This window comes from Bolinopsis microptera, chromosome 8, assembly GCF_026151205.1.
Source record: "Bolinopsis microptera isolate Bmic1 chromosome 8, MBARI_Bmic_1.0, whole genome shotgun sequence".
Classification (NCBI taxonomy): Eukaryota; Metazoa; Ctenophora; class Tentaculata; order Lobata; family Bolinopsidae; genus Bolinopsis; species Bolinopsis microptera.
The window spans coordinates 3,932,905-3,954,664 of NC_087079.1; the positions used below are offsets into that span (position 1 = coordinate 3,932,905).

The window sequence follows — 21,760 nt, forward strand, 5'->3', positions numbered from 1 at the left end:
GTCTAGCTAAAGACGAGACCGGATTTGTAATGGGTGGTCCAGCTAAAGACGAGACCGGATTTGTAATGGGTGGTCTACCTGAAGACGAGACCGGATTTGTAATGGGTGGTCCAACTGAAGACAAGACCGTTTCTGTAATGGATGGTCCAGCTGAAGACAAGACCGGATCTGTAATGGGTGGTCTAGCTGAAGATAAGACTGGATCTGTAATGGGCGGTCCAGCTGAAGACAAGACCGGATCTCGAAAAAACGACAATAAAGCTAATAAGCTTATGAGTTTTTCTGGAATTTTAGAGAAAGAGAAGAATTCAAAGAATACCCCCTATGAACGTAAACCATTTGAATGTAATATTTGTTCCTTTTCTTCCTCCTCCGAACCTCTTCTTCAGAAACATCTTCTGGAACATCTTCTGAAACATCAGAGAATTCATACTAAAGAAAAATCTTTCGAGTGTGAACAGTGCTCATACGCTTGTTCTAATAAACATCATCTAGTTTTACATCAGCGAATTCACACTGGTGAGAAGCCCCACAAGTGCAAGGAATGCTCATATGCTTGTGCTCAAAAAAGTAGTCTAGTCGAACATCAGAGAGTTCACACTGGTGAAAGACCATTCAAGTGTGAACATTGCTCATATGCTTCTTCTCAGAAAGGCACTCTAGACTTACATCAACGAATTCACACTGGTGAGAAACCATACAAGTGCGAGGAATGCTCATTTGCTTTCACTCAAAAAGGTAGTTTAGTTAAACATCAGCGAATTCACACTGGTGAGAAACCCTACAAGTGTACAGAATGCTCATATGCTTCTTCTATAAAATGTAATCTAGTCCAACATCAGAAAGTTCACACTAATGAAAGACCATTCAAGTGTGAACAGTGTTCATATGCTTCTTCTCGTAAACGCCTTCTTGTTTTACATCAGCGAATTCACACTGGTGAGAAACCCTACAAGTGTACAGAATGCTCATATGCTTCTTCTATAAAATGTAATCTAGTCCAACATCAGAAAGTTCACACTAATGAAAGACCATTCAAGTGTGAACAGTGTTCATATGCTTCTTCTCGTAAACGCCTTCTAGTTTTACATCAGCGAATTCACACAGGTGAGAAACCCTACAAGTGTACAGAATGTTCATATGCATGTTCTGTAAAAGGTAATCTAGTCAAACATCAGCGAAATCAGCATTTGTAGGGAGAATCCCTGCAAATGTAACGACTGTGAATACACAAGCCCTTCTAAATCAAATTTTATTAATGATCATCAATGAATTCATACTGAGAAAAAACGTTATAAAGAAAGATCAGGGCCAGGGTAGTCTCACGATTAACTTTTGTTAGATTATTGATGCTCATGCTTTCAAATACAGGGGGGAGGGGCCAAAAGTCAGTACCCATACGTTGGCCTTAATAGCTCAGTCACTGAGTGTCTAATTAAAATAATTCTTTCGGTTATGACTTACTACCATGACCACCTCAGCTCTGGTTCGAGGAATTTTTCAAATTGAAAAATATTCGTGTTATGTATGTTCATTTGTTACAAATAAAGGTTCATTTTCGCATTTGTTTGTAGTTTGGACCATAGTCAGATTGAGCAAAATTGTATTGAATTGTGTGGCCATTTGAATTACGTTTGTTCTGAAAAATGATAGTTCTAGCTTCTCAGATGGCCGAGATGTGAAGCATAGTTACGAGTTTGTTCATTACGTGTGATTAGGTGATTGAGTTGAGGCTAGATCCGCATTATGGGAATCGTGCAGAGAGCTCAATTACAGTGTTGTAATTAGGTAATAATTGATTACCCAATCAATTTTGCTAACGAGATAAACAAATTGCTTGATAACTTCGTCATTTTCAATCCGTTTCGAAACCATCTTATCAGGTTATAATATTCTGGATTAAATGACTTATTGCGATATGTTACAACGGAGTCTCTAACATGTTCGCAAACGTTAAACACGAGTATAAGCAATTAAATGTTGATTGTTGATTAGGTGTGGCTCCCAAATATCCAATTTTAAAATTTTTGTGACTGAATCCTCGAACAAGTAGGTACAGTGCAGTATGCCATCTACAAAGCAACAACTATATAAAATGTAAAACACGGTGGTGGTTCATGACCCAATGTTTGGATACTGACTTTTGGCCCCCGGCCCCCTGTATTATAATCCACCCCAAATTTGAAATATTTATTTTAGAGTCCACAAAACAGTAATTGTTACTGCATCTCTGCATGATCACTGTGTGGAACTTGTGTTTTTTTAACCATGCCTTTTAATTCAGATGTACTAAATACATGTACTGCTTGTGGCTCTATGCTATGCAGGGGGACCTAAGATTAACAGCTGGTAATGGTTATATTAGACAACGTGGCGTTATTTTTTAATGTTTTTTTTAATGCTTGTATGTTTCATAATTTAATGAAGATATTATTTTGTAATCTGGAGATGAGTTTTTAATACTATTATACATTTTTAAATTTAGTGTTTAAAACCACGAGTTTGTTCTGCAGGGGTTTCCCTGCTCCCCTGGCCTTCAAAATAGCTTAATAAATTGTTTGAACTGTATTGTGAAACCATCCAAAGGAAGATTATTTAAGTCTTTATTGTGCCAAGTAAAGTTTTTACTCTTTTAGATACTAGTATTTGATGTAATTCTAACTTCTTGAATCTGTTTGCAGGAAAGATTTCTATGTCAAATCGGGAGACAAGATCACAAACTGTTAAAGTTGAAGTGAAGACTGAGATTCTGGACCATATTATCAAGAAGGAGATAAAGACTGAGCTACAGGAAGTCACCGGGAAGTCACACGGTTTTATTTGTCCCACATGTAAAGCTCATTTCCTTTACGATGAGTTCTTTATGGAGCATATTAAAGAACACCACGAGAATATGGCTGCTGAAAAAGTAAATTCTAATCAGCCAATGAGTTCTTCTGGAATATCAGAAAAAGAGAACAATTCAAAGAATACCACACATGTAAGTGAACCTTTAAAATGTGATGTTTGTTCCTTTTCTTGCTCCTACGAATCTCATCTTCTGGAACATCAGAGAGTTCATACTAATAAAAATCCATTAAAATGTCAACAGTGCTCATATGCTTGTTCTCATAAACGTGATATAGTGAAACATCAGCGAATTCACACTGGTGAGAAACCCTACAAGTGTGAACAGTGCTCATATGCTTGTACTCAAAAATGTAATCTAGTGAAACATCAGCGAATTCACACAGGAGAGAAACCCTACAAGTGCAAAGATTGCTCATATGCTTGTACTCAAAAAGGTAGGCTAGTTAACCATCAGAGAATTCACACAGGAGAGAAACCCTACAAGTGCAAAGATTGCTCATATGCTTGTACTCAAAAATGTAATCTAGTTAACCATCAGAGAATTCACACCGGTGAGAAACCCTACTGTAAGTGCAAGGAATGCTCATATGCTTGTTATCTAAAAAGTAGTCTAGTGAAACATCAGAGAGTACACACTAATGAAAAACCATTTAAGTGTGAACAGTGCTCATATGCTTCTTCTCGGAAAGACACTCTAGACTTACATCAGCGTACTCACACGGGTGAGAAATCCTACAAGTGTGAACAGTGCTCATTTGCTTTCACTCAAAAAGGTAATCTAGTCAGACACCAGCGAATTCACACTGGTGAGAAACCCTACAAGTGTAAACATTTCTCATATGCATGTTCTCAAAAACATCCTCTAGTCAGACATCAGCGTGCTCACACGGGTGTTCATACTCCTATAATTACAAGCAGTGCTCCCATCATACTTGAGCCGACTCAAACCAGAAAGAAAAAAAAGTCAAAAGGTAGAGGAAAGTAGCCCAACTACCGAATCTCACATAGCATTAATTGTTAATTGCCTCTCAATGCTGATGGTTGTTAATGTTAATTTTATGAAAATTATTTTTGATTTACTGAACAGTCTGTGTCCTTTATTCTGTTAAATTATAAAATACTAAAGTTCATATAAATCTAACACGTTATAACGCATTGAAATTTCTTCCTTAAATCATGAGATTGTATGGAGCTTTTACAACACGATAGTTCTTATGTGACCAACCAAACATTCGGAATGTTTTTTTTTTGTTCTGGTACGGTATTCTATTTGTGACTTCAGTTTTCTTTTGTAATGATTTTGTAATGACTTTGCAATCGACTGAATGACCTGAATTGAAGTATGCGGTATTTTTAAAGATTTAAATTCGAATATTTTAATAGGTGCAACCCCCGCCCCATCCCCCCCCCCCCCCCCCCACCCAGTGCCAGCGTTTATAATATAAATTATACTATGCCCCACCACACAATGTATTTAACTATTGGAATGTATTTCAATATTCATTAAGTCGCTGTTTGAGTGAAATTGATTTCATTGATTTGCTGACAAATATTTCTGTATTTAAAGGAAGATGTTCCATGTTGTCGCTGACACTCATGTTTTTAGTATCATGGTTGAACTAATTATTTTCCTTTTTTAAAGACTTGAGTTTAACGTATTAACGTATTAACTCAAAATTCAATTATAAATAAGCTTTGGATTATTCAACAGTGATATAAAATATATTAAATACTCTCTCCTAGGATGAGATGTCTCTGTGCGATAGACAGCATTGGCAACGACGTCATCTTCCTCAACTGTGACAGTGAATTCAACACCTACCTCCAAAAAGAAGCAGTGAAACTTTTTGGTGATGACTATGTCGCAGCGGACACAACCACACCTGATATAAACGTAGCAACAATCTTCTTCCTCCCCTTCACCACCATCCAGAACAAACAACACCAGCAGAACAACCCACTCAACTCTGTTCTCTGTCAGGATGGTTTAAAAGTGGCTCTCCACCGCTTTGACAATATTGATGTGGTGGCTGTAGACAGCGATTCGAGTAGCAAGAACGCTTGTTTGTCACAGTGCGTGGTTTTTGAGAAGTTGGCAAAGCTACATTTGGGACCGGCTACTCTGTATTTGAAACCCAGTGATCTGGCATTGCGGAGGCAGCTGTGGACTAAGATATCTGATTATCTTGATTATTGGAACGATGTGTGTGGTTTGTCTGAAAAATACCTCTGTAGTGATGATGAATATTTTAGTATGACGTGTGAAGAAAATTTCAAGCAACACTTCCTATTCCAAGCAGTTGAAGAGCTGCATATTAACACAGAACTGAAACGCCAAGCAACTGAACTGGTAACAGAAGCTCTGCAATCAGCCCAGAAGATAGACAGAGCTTACTGTGAGGCTATCCTTGTAGTAAACGGTAAAGTTTTAGTCTCTCACTCATACAGACAAGCTCAGCGACTGGACCCCTCAGATTTACTCTTTATACTGTTTATAGCTCACTGCTCTCTACCCAAGTCTCCTGTAGAAATAGATTACGGTGATAACCTGTCCGAATCAGAGGAGATGAAACATCACCAACAAAACATCTTTATCAGAAAAGTAGATCAGACTGACAATTACCTGCCCTGTACTCTAACTGCGGTTTGTATTCGCGCTGGTATTGTGCTGATCCTCCTAGCAGAAACTAAGACTGCCATCGCGCCAAACATTTGCCGTGCCATTCAGTCGCTCTCTCAGTTGTACAGCAAAATAGATGAGATTGCTACAGAAGCTGAGAGAGGCCAGCATAACGCGCAGATTAATACCAAGACTCTGCCAACTAATTTTCTCAAAGTGAAAGGTGTGGTTGATTTTTATTTTGCGCGCATGGAGAAGGACATGGAAAACATCAGTACTCGTCTTAGCCACCAGTGGAATAAAGTACGTGACCACTGGTATGCGGTTTCCACTAGCGCGGGGCACTTGGGTGAGGAAAACCGGTATTTTCACGAGTTTGAGAGGAAAACGTTCAGTTTAATCACCGATTTAAGGAAACTTTTTTACAGTATCTACTGCACTGACGAGGACTCGGAGATCCACAAAGATATCAATGATATCTACAAGAAAGTGTCTCTCGGTCTCCGGGACTCCTCCTCATTTCTCCTGGTGAAAGCTCAGAGAAACTTCACACTCGGCAACTACCTGTCCGACTTCCAGGGATAGTCCACTTCCTTGTGATTGATAGGACTAAGAACAAGATAATAGTCCCCTCACTTGGCGCTCAAGGGCAGAGTGCCCGCTTCTGTCACAAGATCATACAAACACTTGCCAGGTTCCATCGCAACATGGTTCACAGCGGCTACCTGGGTGGTTTCATGAAGAAAAAAGACATGTTGTTCACATATAAACTGTGGTTTCAGAACCAAGGGAAGGTGGTCTCACCGGAGACAACAGTTCAGTATGTACCTACTCAGCCCCGGTCACAACTACTCTGCATGTTGTATCATAACATGGTTCAGCATTACTTTGGTGCACGTGCCCCGCTTGTGGAATGTTTTGAGCTACTGACTATACATATTGGAGAGGTTCCCTTGGAGTATGTTAATGATTCTGCTACTCGTCTTATGCAGGTTGTGGTGTCTGATTTCGCTTCGTAGATTATAATACCTCATCTAGATCATACTCCTACTCCACCAAATACGAATACAATCAAATATTCTACGATTGAAGATTAAAGCGAAGTTGTAAGTTGTTTGAGTGTTCCACAGGAGGAATTAGTTACTTAAAAAGCATGTTCTTGTTAGAACCGCTAATTTTCTCTATCCAGAAATAGTTTGTTAATAACCCGCTGACAGGACCTGGAACACTGTGAGCACTTTAACATATGACGTCATCCAACTATCATTACTTGCTTCTCACAGAAACAATCATAGTACATACAATTACATGTTACATTTTGTCATGATGGTATAAATCACACTTACCATTGGTAAGTGTGCTTTTTGGCTTGATTTTTTGCTGTGAGCTTGGCCCGAGGCAACATTTTATGTATGTAATAAAAACTGTCGTGTTTTAAACTATGAGGAAGAGTGCAAGTACTGCTACACCAGTTATTTGACACAAACGTGTGCCAAATTTGCTATAAATAACGTGATGATGTATAGATTAGCTTTAAATGGGGTGTAATTGTGCACACATACACACATACACACATACACACATACACACATACACACATACACACATACACACATACACACATACACACATACACACACACATTTACACCTACTCTACTCGTATACTACAGTCCTATCCTCGAAGTGACATGTAATTCAACACTTTATATATTTTGCCGCTGTATGTACCCTGTGATCTAACGTTATCTTGCTGGAATGTTGCCAGCTCTCAACTCCCCAACATGATCTAAACCTGGTCCAGTTTTGGGGTTACTTCCTGATATCTACCCCGTGTGATAAAATATATAAAGTATCTTCTCGTGTGCTGCGAGACCTGCTGTGTTTTTAATGAGTGCCGTTCGGGAGAAAACCTCGTGATATTTGAATCTGTTGTGTGTGGAGGAGCTTGTGGCGGGTATGAGGTGATTTGGATTATTTTTCGACAGTTCCATTTTATTGCAATGTGCATTTATAAATATAGTGCTTTTATGAGTGCTGTGTATTTATAAATGTAGTGCTTTCATGTGCGGTGCATTTATTACAATGTAGTGCGTTTATACGTCATGTAGTAGTAGTGTGCGTTGTTTTGTGTGATGTTGGTTATTAATACATCACCAGCCTTATTAAGGTTTCAGAGTTTAGTTCAAAGCTTTTTACTCAGAGAAACGGGGGAGTGTGCTCTCCTCGTATTTATTATATAATTGCATAATATATCGACACATGACAGTGATTCTGGGGTTTGATTGGTTAAAAGTCGAAGCTGATTTGTTAATTTCTGTCACGTGTCTAAAAAACATCATCTCCCCACATCTCTATTATATATTACATAATATACCGATTTGGTTTTAATCCCCAAATATGGTTTCTAGCACATGTGTTATTTTTCAGATTTATTGTGTGCGTTACGTTTGAAGATTTACGTTTCGACCTTAACTTGTTAACATATTTATGTTAACATATTTATTGTGATTGTTGTGATTTAATAAAGCAATGAGCTGGTCTCGTTATAAACATTTTATTATAGAGTTTATTTTTTACTTTTTGTGTTCTAATTTTCTATTTCAGTTTACCTGTGTTTTAAAGCATATTATACATGATAATGTTCTACAGTTTATCCCTTGTTTTGAACTCTCAAAATAACTGATTAACACGATTTAAATTAAAGTTGACAGAATTATTACTACACCAAACATACAGGCTTCCCTCTTTGGCAAAAGGGAAATCCTTCAAAATGTTGGAGTGATAATTCGGCCGGGGTATTACATATTATTCGTATAATATATATACACATTACCGGTACCTGGTGTAGCGTAGTTAGCCGATATATCGGTAGTACACACGCACACTCTCGTTACTACACTACTATTATACCTAACGCATAATGCTACAGTAACATTGCATAATATTACTATTCTATAGTACTTTCCTGGTCGATATATCCCCATAATTTAAAAATAAGTTGTCCTGTATTCTATTGCCATGCTGTGTATTTACTGTTAAATTGATGACACCCCCTTGCAACCTTAGTTCGTGCTATTGTCCACGGATTTGATTGTTGTAAAAGTGTAGAACTAAGGTTGTTGTTGCGTGGATTACCTTGTGTGGTTCTTGTTGATCGTTTGTTATTATTATATGTAAGGAACACGATTGTAATATATTATATAGCGTGATATTTATGTTTATTTCGGTGCGTTACATCAATCTTTATAATGTTAGGTGATGACGAACCAATAGAGCTACTGTGAACGATATATTTCATATATTCGCGAGAACCACGCTGCTCCTTCTTCGTAATCTGTGACACAGTTAAAGAATGACAGAATATAAGCTCGTTGTCGTCGGAGGTATTGTTCAGGGATTTTGTTTTAATTGGTTTTTAATTACCCGTTAATTAGAAGATGGCATGTAGATATTATGTGTTTAGTGTTCGTTAGGGAGACTGGGAGAATAGTACTAAGTCGCTAGGATAATTATCGTTATTACGTTATGATGGTACCTCGAGAATTAAATCTATTAATAGTTGTGAACTATGCGGATATGATAATTAATTAAGCGTACAGATGATTGATGATTGAAACTAATTTATTGATAATCAATTAACCATATATTATCCATAGCTGGAGGTGTCGGTAAAAGTGCACTGACGATACAGCTGATTCAGAACTACTTTGTGGATGAGTATGATCCCACTATTGAGGATTCTTACAGGAAACAGGTTGTCATAGACAACGACACCTGCTTATTGGTTAGTCTTCAATTAGACAATTAGTTGATGTATAATTGATTTATAATTGATTGAAACCAAAAATTTGCAATTTTTGTTCATAATGTTATTATATTGACCAAACTGAACTGGAAAGTTGGATACATTGCATGTCAATTATATATTGGTATTGCACGCGCATTGTATTCAATTAATTTTTGTATGGATGTTGCAAAGTCAGTCCGAGTAAGATTACCGATTATATGCTCAAGTTTTGAAGGATAGCCTGTTCTGCAGAAGATAACTCCTTGCATCTGCAAACTAATTGGACAAGAATATCTGGATAAATAAACCGAATTTGTACTAGTTCAATCTACTTGCGCTTGATTTTGTATATAATGACGGTCACAATGAACAAACATTAACACTGTAGAACTCTACGGTTCCCCCGGATGAAAACTCTGTTTATCCCAGGATATTTTGGATACGGCAGGTCAAGAGGAGTACAGTGCAATGAGGGACCAGTATATGAGAACAGGAGAAGGCTTCCTGTGTGTGTTTGCGGTGAATAACGAGAACAGCTTCAGAGAGGTCGACCTCTATAGGGAGCAGGTACGTTAAAAGTTAAGAAAACTAGACTTGGAATATATAGACTTTGGGATATATAGACTTGAAGAAATGATTGTAGACTTGGAAAGATAGAATTGGTAAAAACTTAGACTTACAAAAACTAGACTTGGCAAAAACTAGAATTGGGGAAATACTCGAGTCTAGATTTGGAGAATACTACACTTGGAAAATACTAGAATTGGGAAGTATCTGCTAGATAAGGGTCTTGGCTGAGAATCTTGTTCCTTTTTACATATTCTTCTAATTTGTAGTAGTTGTACAGTAATACTAAGGTAATGGGACTACTGCGGACCATCTACCGGCCAAACTTTGTTAACGCTGTAAGAAGATGGCGATCAGACCTCATTATTCTTCGAATTTATACAAAAGTAAAAAATTGTCAATTCTAAGAATCTCAATATTTCTAATATTCTTTCTTTCAGATTAAACGAGTCAAGGATTCTGAAATGGTGCCTATGGTCTGTAAGTAATACATTATTATTACCACGGCCCTATTTTAGTTTTAAATTTGGAATATCATCCGTTATTATGTGATCTGGCATCTTGTAGGAAAATATCACGCCCCTTTTCTCTTCCTGTTACCCGTATTTTTTAAAGATCGTGACTTCAGTTTCCGTAGTTCCTTGGTAACCCACATCATGGGTCAATGCCGCATAATCTTTTCCTATTTAGAATGGACACCTCTGGTACTAGCAAAATATTTACCTCGTATCTATGAAGTTGCACTATCCTTAACAATATGTGTGTTTGCGCGCATTGCGCGTACACTGTTGAGGATCCGCACTCAATAATAAGATCATCGCAGTCCTATGTTTACCGTGTAAACAGATACTGTTCCTAGGCCTGAATTTATCAGTTTAGATCATCCCATTTGTATTTTAAAGGCTACCCTTCGGCATCATTTCACTAAATATAGGTCACTGTATTTCTGGTGCAAGGTTGGTAAGGTTTCCTGTTAGTTGGCACTTACATACAAAGTAACGAAGTGGGACCTCTACTTCTACAAGACGTCATTCTTCCCAAATCAATTACCTTATTTTGTGTAATTTATATAGCAGAAAATCTAGTGAAATAGAGATTAAACCTAAAGTGCCTGGATAAGGAGGTAACATTTTACACTCGCCGGTTCTAAGTGCCGCCCTACACCCGAACTGGACCTCTTATACCGGAACTCTCAAATCATTTCTCCGCAACTTTTGCCACTGTCGGTGTTTTACCCGTCCATGGACGCTTAGTCAGGTGGCATTAAGTTTCGACACCAAAAGCGAACCTTTCACCTCAGATATTGATAAAGTAACTCTCCTTGTGCATTGTGTATCATAAGATCTCTCGTCCAAACAATGACGACATCATGACCATTAATGATTCCCCTTTTCCCGTCTATCCGGGTCACTGAAGAGCCAACGTGTATAATCCTATGAATAATTAATTTTCAGTGGTTGGTAATAAGATAGACCTGCCGCACCCTGCTGTCAGATCAGATGAAGCTAACTCGAAAGCCAAAGAGTTCGGTATTCCGTATGTAGAGACGTCAGCTAAGACCAGACAGGGAGTCGACGATGCGTTCTACACTCTCGTCAGGGAAATCAAGGTGAGATTGTTTTGTAGGGTTGCCATATCGTGCTAATATCTAGACATCTCACCATTTGTCAAGAAATCATTCGTAATAGCACCTACCGGCTTCCTACCGGGCCATTGGCCCTAAAATTTTTGATCAAACTTTTAATTTACAAGTTCCTTAATTCCCCATTTTAAACGTCTAATTATGAACACATAGTAATTCTAGATGGTTGGAGTTTAAAAATAGGTTACAAAATGTTTTAAAATCAGCTGAACTATGAAAATTCATTATTTGAGTGGCCCTCCCTACTGTAAATAAACCACAAGCATGACGAACACCCATTCATTACAGCATTATAACTTACGTAATATATATATATATGACCAGTCACTAATTAAAGATTGCTATTAAATACCTTTATATATTACTATAATATTTATTACTTAATATAACTATTATGCCACCATAGTGTATTAATATTATAAAGTCTGGAGGATTGACTTTTACAAAATGAAGTAACTGAAATAATTTTGGGGTCGCCGTTCCTAACAAACCATAGGGGGGGGGTTTCGTTTTTATATAAGGTGTAAAAAGTGTCCCCCCCCCCCCGACCATATCATTAGTTACAATGTTCCATTTTCAGAAACAGCGGGAGAACCTGAAAGGTAACGACAAGCCAAAACAAAACAAACCGTGGATTAAACGGTGCACAATGCTATAGACTCGAACTATTCATCATCATCACGGACTCTCCGATATCAGTTCACCGTCCAGTAAATTGTGTCATGCTACTTTTCGTTATAATCGATCCAGTGAGGGAGCTGTGATAACCAGGGTATCATGATTATTCATTAACTTGGTTGATTTTTTTCAACGATTACTCTTGATTACATTTTTGTGTCGATATATTGTTAGCTTGGATGGAAATGGAGGTGTTGAACTATTAATAGATCCTTTTGTAGCGTGATTGATCACTTGATTAGCGTTATTGATATGAATGAATACAGTTGACCTGATATATATTACAACGCTTGTAATACATAATAGTACACATTTTTTTGCCCCCAATGCCGTAATTTGCCGAAGTATATTATTAAGAAGTAGTGCCTGTATAAGGAAGTAGAATTAAATCTCAGGTTTTTGGGAATCAATAATTCTTGATTTTTTGTCACATTTTGTCGGAAAGGAAATACATAGTTTAAAATTTTTGATATTTTCTTATGGTTTTATATTCTTATACGGAGGTTGTTTGGTTGCCGTGGCCCGCTATTTTGAAGACACGGTAACTTTTTAATAGATCAAATGGCACTTTATTTTCTTTTACTTGTAGTTCCCCGTTTTAAAGCTGATCAACATCTTCACGTGATATGTTATTACTAATTAGACAACTAATTAGATTGGGACTGATAGTTTTACATTTGATTCACATTCATTTAATCACCATCTCTGTAGACATATTTAGAATATTTTGAGATCTTACGTGGGATAACTGTCTGGAATGTTGATATTTTATCATTTTAATTAAGGATGATATAGCGCCTATGAGATTATTTGCTGCGCTTAATAATGATAATACAATATTTCATGATTTAAAACGCGGAGATTAGACCTAGTGCAGATTATAGAAACTAGAGTTACTAGAACCAGCATGTGCGTCAGGGTTTTTCGGTTTGCAAGATTTCTATTTTCTTGAGGAACGTTGTTCGTGGTATAATATTGGGCCTCAGTCATGGTTATGATTAAATTAAAATATTGAGTTGATTTATTGTTAGTGATATTAGCAAGCATTTTATTGGTTGGATTTCGAAATAAGCATAAAGAGAACTAACATGGGATTGTTTTGTATATAAAATTTTCCTGACACAAGCACCGTCTTTTGTGTGACAAATTATGCGTATTTATGCGAATATTTGCCCCATTTAGAGCATTAAAAGGGTTCAATGACGAGCGCACCTTCTTTACATGGAAAACCTTAAAATTCACCCCTAACTATTCTCCAAAAACATGACCCTAGTATTCCTCAGAAATACGTACAACTGTACGTATTTCTGGGGGCATTCCAAAACATTACGTCAACTGTAAGCTACTGGTAGCTTACAGTTGACGTAATGTTTGGGAATGCCCCCACAGACATAACATCATATGTTTGTCATTGCTGACCTCATTTCTGTTTAAAAGAATGTACAGTTTTTCGTCAACCAATATCATACAAATACACAGCAATGGTACAATTCAAAACATAACCTCATAAATTCATTCCTATGGTAAAATACTTGCAAGATCTAATAAAGCTCCAGGAAATACTTCCCTTCGCTGCAAATATATCAGCAAAATATTCATAAACATAACGTATTAAAAAGTTCAGTATATCTGCGGTTAAGGAAGCTTTTTACAAGGTGAAAAGCTGAAAGACCTGCCATAAACGGAGGTCGTTAAAAACAATAAATCTATTTTAAATCTAAAGTTCGCTTCGACCCTGGGAAGCGGCGATGGCCTCTACTTTCTTGACATATTCGCTTTTCTCGGTGCAACCCTTGCAATTTTGACCATGTTGTTCCAGAATCTTCTTCAGATCTTTAACTTTCAGTTTCTTGATGTTAACAGTCTTCAGGTCAATCTGCTTCTCTGAAATAGCCAAAAATTAGAACGTTGATCTAGGAAAGCGGTAACTGAGATTTGAGCCCGAAAAGTGAAAGGGGCTTTAAAAGAATTTGGATATTTCGCCTATTCCATGAAATTTCCAGTGTAATAATGACTATTATAGGGCTAATATAGCAGCAAGTTGCGGCGGAAATAAAGTGGGCATAAAGAACGACCAGGGATGTATGTGTTTCACACTCGGGCTTCGTTGATAACAGCAGTCAGCGACGGCTTTTGTTTCTGCTTTAGAGGCTGATAAGCTGTAACACTAACCAGTCATCTTATAACCCTGACTAGTGGTCACATGGGCCTTAATATTGCTGTTTGGGTCAAACCCGCTGTCGGCACGCCATCTCAAAATATTGTCGCCTGCCAAACCAAAACCTGGTTTTTCTGGCTCATCATCAACTGTGATGAATTATTGGTAGAAATTCGCTAGTCCGAGAAATGTGAAGAAGTAACTGTTGCTAACATTAGACCAATGTTAACAATGGTTTACATTCTGGTTACAATTAAAGCGGACCCGCAGTATAAGCGGAGGATATGGTCCTGAAATTAGGCTCATGTATTATGTAGGAATGATCCCTTACTGTCACCAACATCTAAATGAACATTCTTATTTATACTCTTAGCTACAGGTTGCTTACACTTACAGTTATCTTAATTGTAGAGCTTTGCAACGAGACAATCAAGGGCAATCTACTTCATCGAATAGCTAGAGTACACGCTAATCTTCGAATAGATGGGGATCTGTAGCGCGCAAGAGCCGCGCAATAACACTGGGACAAGGCGTACTTTTCATGGTGCCAGAGAAACAATTCGGCTAGTATTTACAGCTATTCGCACGTATGTGATCCATTATGCAATGTGTTACGTACGAAAGTGCCCCGAAATCAGTTTTAGCGGGCCTGTTGACAAATGTGCTAAAAATATGTACGACATGCATTTCTGCATTTCACGAGCAGATTATGCTGGGCCTTCCTTGGTACACCAACATCTCTAATCTTCTCACCAAATATAACTTCCCCCACTCATCCTCTTCAAAATCCAAGCTCTCTACCCAAATCAGTCACAACATGAGGGAAGAATTTGTGGATACCTGGAAATCTGCCAAGGCATCCTCACCTAAATTAGAATTCTACAATCAAATTAAACATGATTTTGAACCAGAAACATACTTAGGAGTGGTTAAGATCCCCGATGCTCGGAAAAGCTTAACAAGGTTTCGTATTAGCTGCCACAATCTTTACATTGAGAGGGGCCGTTACGAAACCCCCCTAGTACCAAGAGAACATCGATGGTGCACTTTTTGCTTTCTCAGCAAGGGGCTTAAGCCTATTGAGGACGAAATTCATGTTCTAACTGACTGTTTACTCTACTCCTCAGTTAGAGAAAAATTTAACTTCCATCCCAAAAATATTACTGACCTAGCCGGTTTGCTATCCGATAAAACACTAGACCCTACAAAATTTACTGCCACAGCAAGAGCAATCCATTCAATTCTCTCTGTGAACGAACATTTTACAGCCTACTATAAGAGCCCAGATTTCCACTCAAATACTGGCCAATGCATAATGCTATAGGACCTCAAAAATAGTATTATAAAACATTTCTATTTTATCCCTACACATTTGTAAATAACTAGAATTGTGTAACCTTAAATTATTTCAGAATTATAACTATTGTGAATTCAATAAAATAATTATCACTTTTGTATCCTTGTATCCTTGTATCCTTGTATCCTTGCATTATCCGCACCATTGCACTCACCGTATTTAAGATCACAAATTGAAGCATCCTTCTTGTGCAGCTCTCCGCAAATCTTCTCCACAGGCTTATGGAATGACATAGGTTTAGTGACCATCTGTGTCATACCAGTTGCTGAAGTTTCAGTTGCTCCAATGTACCAGCACTGCGGATTGAGGAAAGTTTATAATTTATCACGTAGTTAGTACGTGGTAGATATTTTCAGCTACCAGTCTTCTTTTTGGGAAGGAAAATGTTTTGCCCTCCCTTTTAAGAAACGCCCATAATTTTGTAAAAATTGGCGGGTAAATAACGTGTTAGCCAAAAAACAGAGGGTTTTATGAAAATAATGTAAACAATGTACGTTGGTATACGGTTACACAGCTGCTCATGGTACATATTTCATGAACACTGACAAGATGAGCAATTTTATTCTAACAATCCTCTTCCCTCCGTCAGTATGCTAAAATAATACCTAGCACAATACAAATTACTTAATTTAAGTATGATGATTAACTAATCATTGAAGCTGCCAGATTGTACAAATTGTCTCAAAAAAAACATCAAATAATAAATTTCTTACGAATCTCTCATCTTTAGGCTGTGTAGTTTTGCATTCTTTCCTCAAAACTGTGTCTATCTTGGTGTGATCACTCTGTATGGAATTATCTAGACCGTCGAGAGTAGCTCTGAACTTTGTAAGGAATGTGATACACACTGAAACGAGGATGTGATTAGTCACTAATAGGTTAATTCCAAGTTACTAATTAACAAATGAGTTGGTTCATTAGGTACTAATATAGTAACCAAAGTTACATTTTTTAATAAGATCACCATCATATTTGCCCGTGCACCACAAATATATTGTATAATACTAGGTATGGTACAATGTACAATGTACCATACCCTGTATTGTAAATTCTATCTGATAACTGAACCTGGACAACGGAGACTTTTTGGGGAGAAACTTAAGGAAATCATTTTGGGAAGACTGCAATAAAACCACTGTGTGTATCTTTGAATGGCAATAAAATAATAGTGTAAAATTGTAAATAACAAAACCAATAAATATCTTTAAAACGTAAATATGGACTGATGAAGCGGGGAGCCTACTTTTGAAAATATAATTAGCCATAACAACAAAATGAACATTTAACATTTAGCAAAATAAATAGGATTTCCTGAACCATGGCCTCTTTTTGACAAAAACACAATTTCCCCTGTCTAAACGTAGAAAACAAGAACAGCTATTATTATTTATTTGGAAACCAGCCCACTAAATAACTGAAACATCTAAAGCATCGTAAAAATCAATTAATTATCCAATTAATCAAATAGCTATTTAATTAGTAAATTAATCGGTTCACTAAAGAATTATGTCATTTAACTATTGCTCCCTCTTGATGAGAACGAAAAGAGCCAGAAGTCCAAGCAGAGCGTATTTTAGGTTGGGTTTATCGTTCATCAGAATTGTCATCATTCCAACATAAGGCAAATAACCCTGAAAAACACGTGTTATAATTTGGATAGCCTGTCAAGTGTCAAATACATAGATAAGAAATGTGTCATGAGTCATAGGGTATTACAAAGTGAACGTGTTTAAAAGATAAGAACATACTGGCATGATTTCTATCTGTTGTTAGCCTATATGTATAACGAATATGAACACCTTTCTGCATATCATTCTTACATAATGGGCCAAAATTCAATTCAAATTTGGCGGTTAAAACTTTTGTCTCGTTTATTATACTTATTTTAATTAGCACTGAGGAGCTTATTAGGGCTCGTGCCCTCCTAGCTTGCCAGGAGGGACTTTTAAATTCAATAGCACTGAGAAAAATCAGTCTCCTTCTCAACTGCCAATTTCAAATCGGACCTCTCCAAAAGATAATTCTAACCTTAGCTCTGCCGATGAGGTCAGTTTCTTCTAACCATAGCTGTCCTTCGTCATACAGACCACGGTCGTCTATGTTATTGTTATCACCTTTTGTCAGGAACTTAACATACCTGGTAAAATATAGGATTGTTAAACAGTCTCATTAAACTATATAAAAAAATAAGTATAAAGAATAAGGAAAAGGAACGGGAATGAAGCCAATACCAGAAGTGAAACCCCACCAAAGAATAATTGATCCTTAGGTAGACCTGGTGAAATAAAGTAACTGAACTGTAAGTTTAAGAAAAGACGGAAGGAATAAAGGAGAGAGGAAATAATGTTATGTGAACATCATCAGCAGATGACTTGGCACACCGGTTTCGGGGGTTTAATACCTGTACTTCAATCCAAAGTTCGCTAAGCTTAGCAAAGAACAATATTGATATTTATGGACCTGATATTTATATTGGTATAACTTAATCAATTTTCCAAAGCTTTCAAACAAATTGTCAGGAAACGAATATTAACCGATATTGAGATTTAATCTACTGTCTCCACTCTGACCTACCCGTCATCTTTCTCGTGAACTTTGATAACTCTGTGCACGATGGGGATGTTCCTGCCCTTAATCCTGAACACCGCCACATCCCCCACCCTGACTGGCTCGGGATAGTTGGTCAGGAACAGCAGGTCCCCTCTGTAGTACGCCGGCTGGAATTATTAGAGTTGTTAACTATAAGTAGAATTATAAAATTGTTTGAACGAGTATGAAGAAGTGGGGAAATTGTGAGATTAGGTCTGGACTTTGGCCACTATACGGCCACTATACGATTACTATATATAGTGGCCGTTTAGTGACCGTTTATAGGCCGTGTAGTGGCCCTTCAGTGCCCAAACCTAATCTCCCAAGGAAGTGATTAGAGTTACAGTGTAACACTGCACTGGTCAGTAGTCACTAGTACATTGTAGGAAATATTCTATATTATCTGCATTGTGCACACTGCACAGTCATTGGCCCTATTTAACCCTACAAAACAAACAGCAAACTCTGTAAGAAAATTGAGATAAAAAAGGCAGTTTTTTGTATGAAAGCGGTCGACTCAAGATCAAAGTAATTATATATATTAGGACGCAGTGAAACTATAACAGCAATGGTCGTTAAAAGCTCGCTGTTGCAATAATAGCAGTACACTAAAACTCTCAACTCAGAGGCCAGCTTTCAGCAGTTGTGGTATTATGAAAATTGTTATTATGATAACTGTTATTATGATATACCTGCATAGATCCACTGAGAACGACAACTATAGGACTCTCACAGTGCGTCACCACAAAGAGTCCTTTCCATAACATCAGTGCTGAACTGACAATCATCTGTTAATGCTCCGTCGCAGTTATTCCAGTATTGTTGTAGATAGAGTTGCAGATAGAGTAGCAGTATTTTGTAGCAGTATTTTGCAACATCTAACTTTTTGGACGTCTTGTTCTCCGTAACCCCACTAATATCAACTTCCCCCTGCCCCCCCCCCCCCACTATACTCAGTAACCTCACTAATATCAAACATTCCCCCTGCCACCACACCATCCCCCCGGTATCACATCAAAAGATCCCATCCTGGTATCTTCCGCACTCCCTGACTTGTAGGACTCTGCCTCAGGGGCTTAGCCACACTGTTGCTTTCCTCGTCCAACTGCGTTCTGCTCTCACAATCCCTTTAACGAGAGCAGGACCTGCACTACTGGTCCGGGTCTGAGGGTCGCTGGCCCATGAGGACTGGGCTGCCAAGCATTGCTAACTTCTGAGGGGGGGGGGTTAATGTAATGAGACTGGGCATGCGAGCATGCTGCTTCTGAGGGGGGGGGGGTTAATGTAATGAGACTGGGTGCGAGCATGCTACTTCTGAGGGGGGGGGGTTAATGTAATGAGATGGGCTGACCAAGCTGCTCCTTCTGAGGAGGGGGGGGTTAATGGAATGAGATGGGGCTGCGGCATGCTGCTTCTGAGGGGGGGGGGGTTAATGTAATGAGGACTGGGCTGCCGAGCATGCTGCTTCTGAGGGGGGGGGGTTAATGTAATGAGGACTGGGCTGCCCGTGCATGCTACTTCTGAGGGGGGGGGGTTAATGTAATGAGACTGGGCTGCCAAGCATGCTACTTCTGAGGGGGGGGGGGGGGGTTAATGTAATGAGACTGGGCTGCGAGCATGCTACTTTCTGAGGGCGGGGGGGGGTTAATGTAATGAGGGACCGGGCTGCCGAGCAATGCTGTTCTGAGGAGGAGGGTTAATGTAATGAGACTGAGCTGCCGAGCATTGCTGCTTCTGGAGGGGGGGTTCAATGTAATGAGATGGGGCTGCCGGCATGCTGCTTCTGAGGGGGGGGGGGGGGTTAATGTAATGCGGACTACGGGCTGCCGAGCATGCTGCTCTGAGGGGGGGGGTTTAGTATATGAGACGGGCTGCCGAGAATGCTGCTCTGAGGGGGGGGGTTAATGTAATGAGATGGGCTCCGAGCATGCTGCTTTGTGGGGGGGGGGTCAATGTAATGAGACTGGGCTCGCCGAGCATGCTATTCAGAGGGGGGGGGGGTTAATGTAATGAGATGGGCTGCCGAGCATGCTGCTTCTGAGGAGGAGGGTCTAATGTAATGAGGACTGGGCTGCGAGATGGTGCTTCTGCGGAGGGGGGTTAATGTATGAGACTGGGCTGCCGAGGCATGCAGCTTCTGAGGGGGGAGGGTTAATGTATGAGACTGGGCTGTGCCGAGCATGCTGCTTCTGAGGGGGGGTTAATGTAAATGAGACTGGCTGCGAGCATGCTGCTTTAGGAGGGTTAATGTAATGAGCTGGGTGCCGACATGCTATTCTGAGGGGGGGTTAATTGTTATTGAGCCTGAGGGCTGCGAGCATGCTGCGTCCTAAGGAGGGGTGTGTTGAATTATGGGGTGAAAAGAAGGAGAGTGCGGTGGTCTTTTTTTATCAAGGGACACGTATTTTACTTCGGAGTATTCCAACAGCTTATTGTTCAAAGTGCAACCAGCCAATTACAGGAAGCCGAAAAAGTATTTGATGCCTTAATCGAGCTTACTTGAAGCTTATTTTCTATTGTTAAGAGCCATAGATGATTCCAGTGTTTAATTTCGTTTTTATGAGGGGCTCATGATATTCTAATTATGAAGATTATTGTTGGCATATAATTTGCTTCGTAGTATAATGAAACTTCCTGGCATATATAGTTCTTATGACCAATTATTAACCTACAAAACTAGAATTACTCATTTATTTCCCGCGTCTGTTTTCTCAGATGGTTTGCGTGTGGCAGTACTAGGAGGCTCGTGGTCAGCGTTCTTGCTACTTGTACCTCGTCGGTGCTGCTTTTTATTGAATCTCGGTCAAAGTCAGCAGTGAAGTAGGGCCTGAAGATTTCATGGGTCATGTCATTGTGTTTTGCAAGTCAGCAGTGAATTAGGGCCTGAAGATTTACAGGGGTCATGACATTGTGTTTTTGAAGTCAGCAGTGAAGTAGGGCCTAAAGATTGACAGGGTTCATGACATTGGGTTTTGAACGTCGCAGTGAAGTGGGCCTGACGATTTACCGGGTCATGAAATTGTGTTATTAAAGGTCAGCAGTGAAGTAGGGCTGGAAGATTTACCAGGGGTAATGACATTGTGTTTTGAATGTCACCAGTGAAGTAAGGCCTGAGATTTACAGGGGTCATGACTTTGTGTTTTGAAAGTCAACAGTGAAGTAGGGCTGAAGATTTACAGGGGTCATGGACATGTGTTTGAAAGTCCGCAGTGAAGTAAGGCTGAAGATTTACAGGGGTCATGACATTGTGTTTTGAAAGTATCAGTTGAAGAAAGGGCCTGAAGTTTCCGGGGTCATGACATGTGTTTGAAAATATCGCTAATATCTATTTTAGGGCGCATTGTACTGTATGAGGAATTTACTAATAAGTCTGGTGCGTTTTATTTTATCAGATTGAACGACGAGCTGAATCATCCTTCTCATATCGAAATTGTAAAGACCTTGGATTAAAACTACTACCTGCTTCAACGGGGTGTACAGGTTGATATAATATCAGTACTAGTAGTTTAG

The 21,760-nt window shown here is 38.8% G+C and overlaps 6 protein-coding genes across 7 annotated transcripts; 4 read left to right on the forward strand and 2 right to left on the reverse strand.

The window, feature by feature from the left end:
• The first annotated feature begins 25 nt into the window (after positions 1–25).
• On the forward strand, positions 26–1,374 carry LOC134819919 (zinc finger protein 501-like). The gene has a single exon (XM_063830071.1). The coding sequence runs from the start codon at positions 30–32 to the stop codon at positions 1,194–1,196; it is 1,167 nt and encodes a 388-aa protein (XP_063686141.1). The 5' UTR covers positions 26–29; the 3' UTR covers positions 1,197–1,374.
• Positions 1,375–1,559: 185 nt separating this feature from the next.
• Positions 1,560–3,934, forward strand: LOC134819712 (zinc finger protein OZF-like). The gene has a single exon (XM_063829805.1). The coding sequence runs from the start codon at positions 2,693–2,695 to the stop codon at positions 3,833–3,835; it is 1,143 nt and encodes a 380-aa protein (XP_063685875.1). The 5' UTR covers positions 1,560–2,692; the 3' UTR covers positions 3,836–3,934.
• Positions 3,935–4,594: 660 nt separating this feature from the next.
• LOC134820246 (uncharacterized) lies at positions 4,595–6,570 on the forward strand. Its single transcript, XM_063830471.1, is given in 2 exon segments — positions 4,595–6,041; positions 6,044–6,570. Coding segments are annotated over 2 exon segments (1,893 nt in total). The 3' UTR covers positions 6,490–6,570.
• A 2,147-nt stretch (positions 6,571–8,717) lies between these two features.
• Positions 8,718–13,293, forward strand: LOC134820247 (GTPase HRas-like). Of its 2 annotated transcripts, none has more exons than XM_063830473.1 (6): positions 8,718–8,855; positions 9,129–9,256; positions 9,689–9,826; positions 10,267–10,306; positions 11,281–11,435; positions 12,049–13,293. In XM_063830473.1, exons 1-6 carry the CDS (start codon positions 8,825–8,827, stop codon positions 12,124–12,126), a joined length of 570 nt encoding a protein of 189 aa, XP_063686543.1. In that variant the 5' UTR covers positions 8,718–8,824; the 3' UTR covers positions 12,127–13,293. The 2 variants fall into 2 exon arrangements, with proteins under 2 accessions (XP_063686543.1, XP_063686544.1); XM_063830474.1 differs by having other exon boundaries at positions 12,055–13,293.
• A 299-nt stretch (positions 13,294–13,592) lies between these two features.
• Positions 13,593–16,695, reverse strand: LOC134819896 (mesencephalic astrocyte-derived neurotrophic factor homolog). The gene is made up of 4 exons (XM_063830050.1): positions 16,686–16,695; positions 16,375–16,508; positions 15,816–15,957; positions 13,593–14,030 (listed from the first exon to the last, which is right to left on the reverse strand). The coding sequence occupies exons 1-4, from the start codon at positions 16,693–16,695 to the stop codon at positions 13,864–13,866; spliced, it is 453 nt and encodes a 150-aa protein (XP_063686120.1). The 3' UTR covers positions 13,593–13,863.
• A 106-nt stretch (positions 16,696–16,801) lies between these two features.
• On the reverse strand, positions 16,802–19,038 carry LOC134819703 (signal peptidase complex catalytic subunit SEC11C-like). Its single transcript, XM_063829790.1, has 4 exons — positions 18,943–19,038; positions 18,236–18,378; positions 17,690–17,798; positions 16,802–17,292 (listed from the first exon to the last, which is right to left on the reverse strand). The coding sequence occupies exons 1-4, from the start codon at positions 19,036–19,038 to the stop codon at positions 17,179–17,181; spliced, it is 462 nt and encodes a 153-aa protein (XP_063685860.1). The 3' UTR covers positions 16,802–17,178.
• Positions 19,039–21,760: the final 2,722 nt, after the last annotated feature.

Bases quoted from the DNA above. Each gene is read 5' to 3' on its own strand.
- LOC134819896 (XM_063830050.1), bottom strand. The intron at 15,958-16,374 runs GTAAGAAATTTA...CTCAATCCGCAG, and splicing joins AGCCTAAAGATGAGAGATTC to TGCTGGTACATTGGAGCAAC. The intron at 14,031-15,815 runs GTGAGTGCAATG...TGGCTATTTCAG, and splicing joins AATTTGTGATCTTAAATACG to AGAAGCAGATTGACCTGAAG.
- LOC134820247 (XM_063830473.1), top strand. From the start codon at position 8,825: ATGACAGAATATAAGCTCGTTGTCGTCGGAG. The intron at 9,257-9,688 runs GTTAGTCTTCAA...TGTTTATCCCAG, and splicing joins ACAACGACACCTGCTTATTG to GATATTTTGGATACGGCAGG. The intron at 10,307-11,280 runs GTAAGTAATACA...ATTAATTTTCAG, and splicing joins TGAAATGGTGCCTATGGTCT to TGGTTGGTAATAAGATAGAC.
- LOC134819703 (XM_063829790.1), bottom strand. From the start codon at position 19,038: ATGATTGTCAGTTCAGCACTGATGTTATGGAAAGGACTCTTTGTGGTG. The intron at 18,379-18,942 runs GTATATCATAAT...TAATAATTCCAG, and splicing joins TTCTCAGTGGATCTATGCAG to CCGGCGTACTACAGAGGGGA. The intron at 17,293-17,689 runs GTTAGAATTATC...CGTGTTTTTCAG, and splicing joins ACCTCATCGGCAGAGCTAAG to GGTTATTTGCCTTATGTTGG.
- LOC134819712 (XM_063829805.1), top strand. From the start codon at position 2,693: ATGTCAAATCGGGAGACAAGATCACAAACTGTTAAAGTTGAAGTGAAG.
- LOC134819919 (XM_063830071.1), top strand. From the start codon at position 30: ATGGGTGGTCCAGCTAAAGACGAGACCGGATTTGTAATGGGTGGTCTA.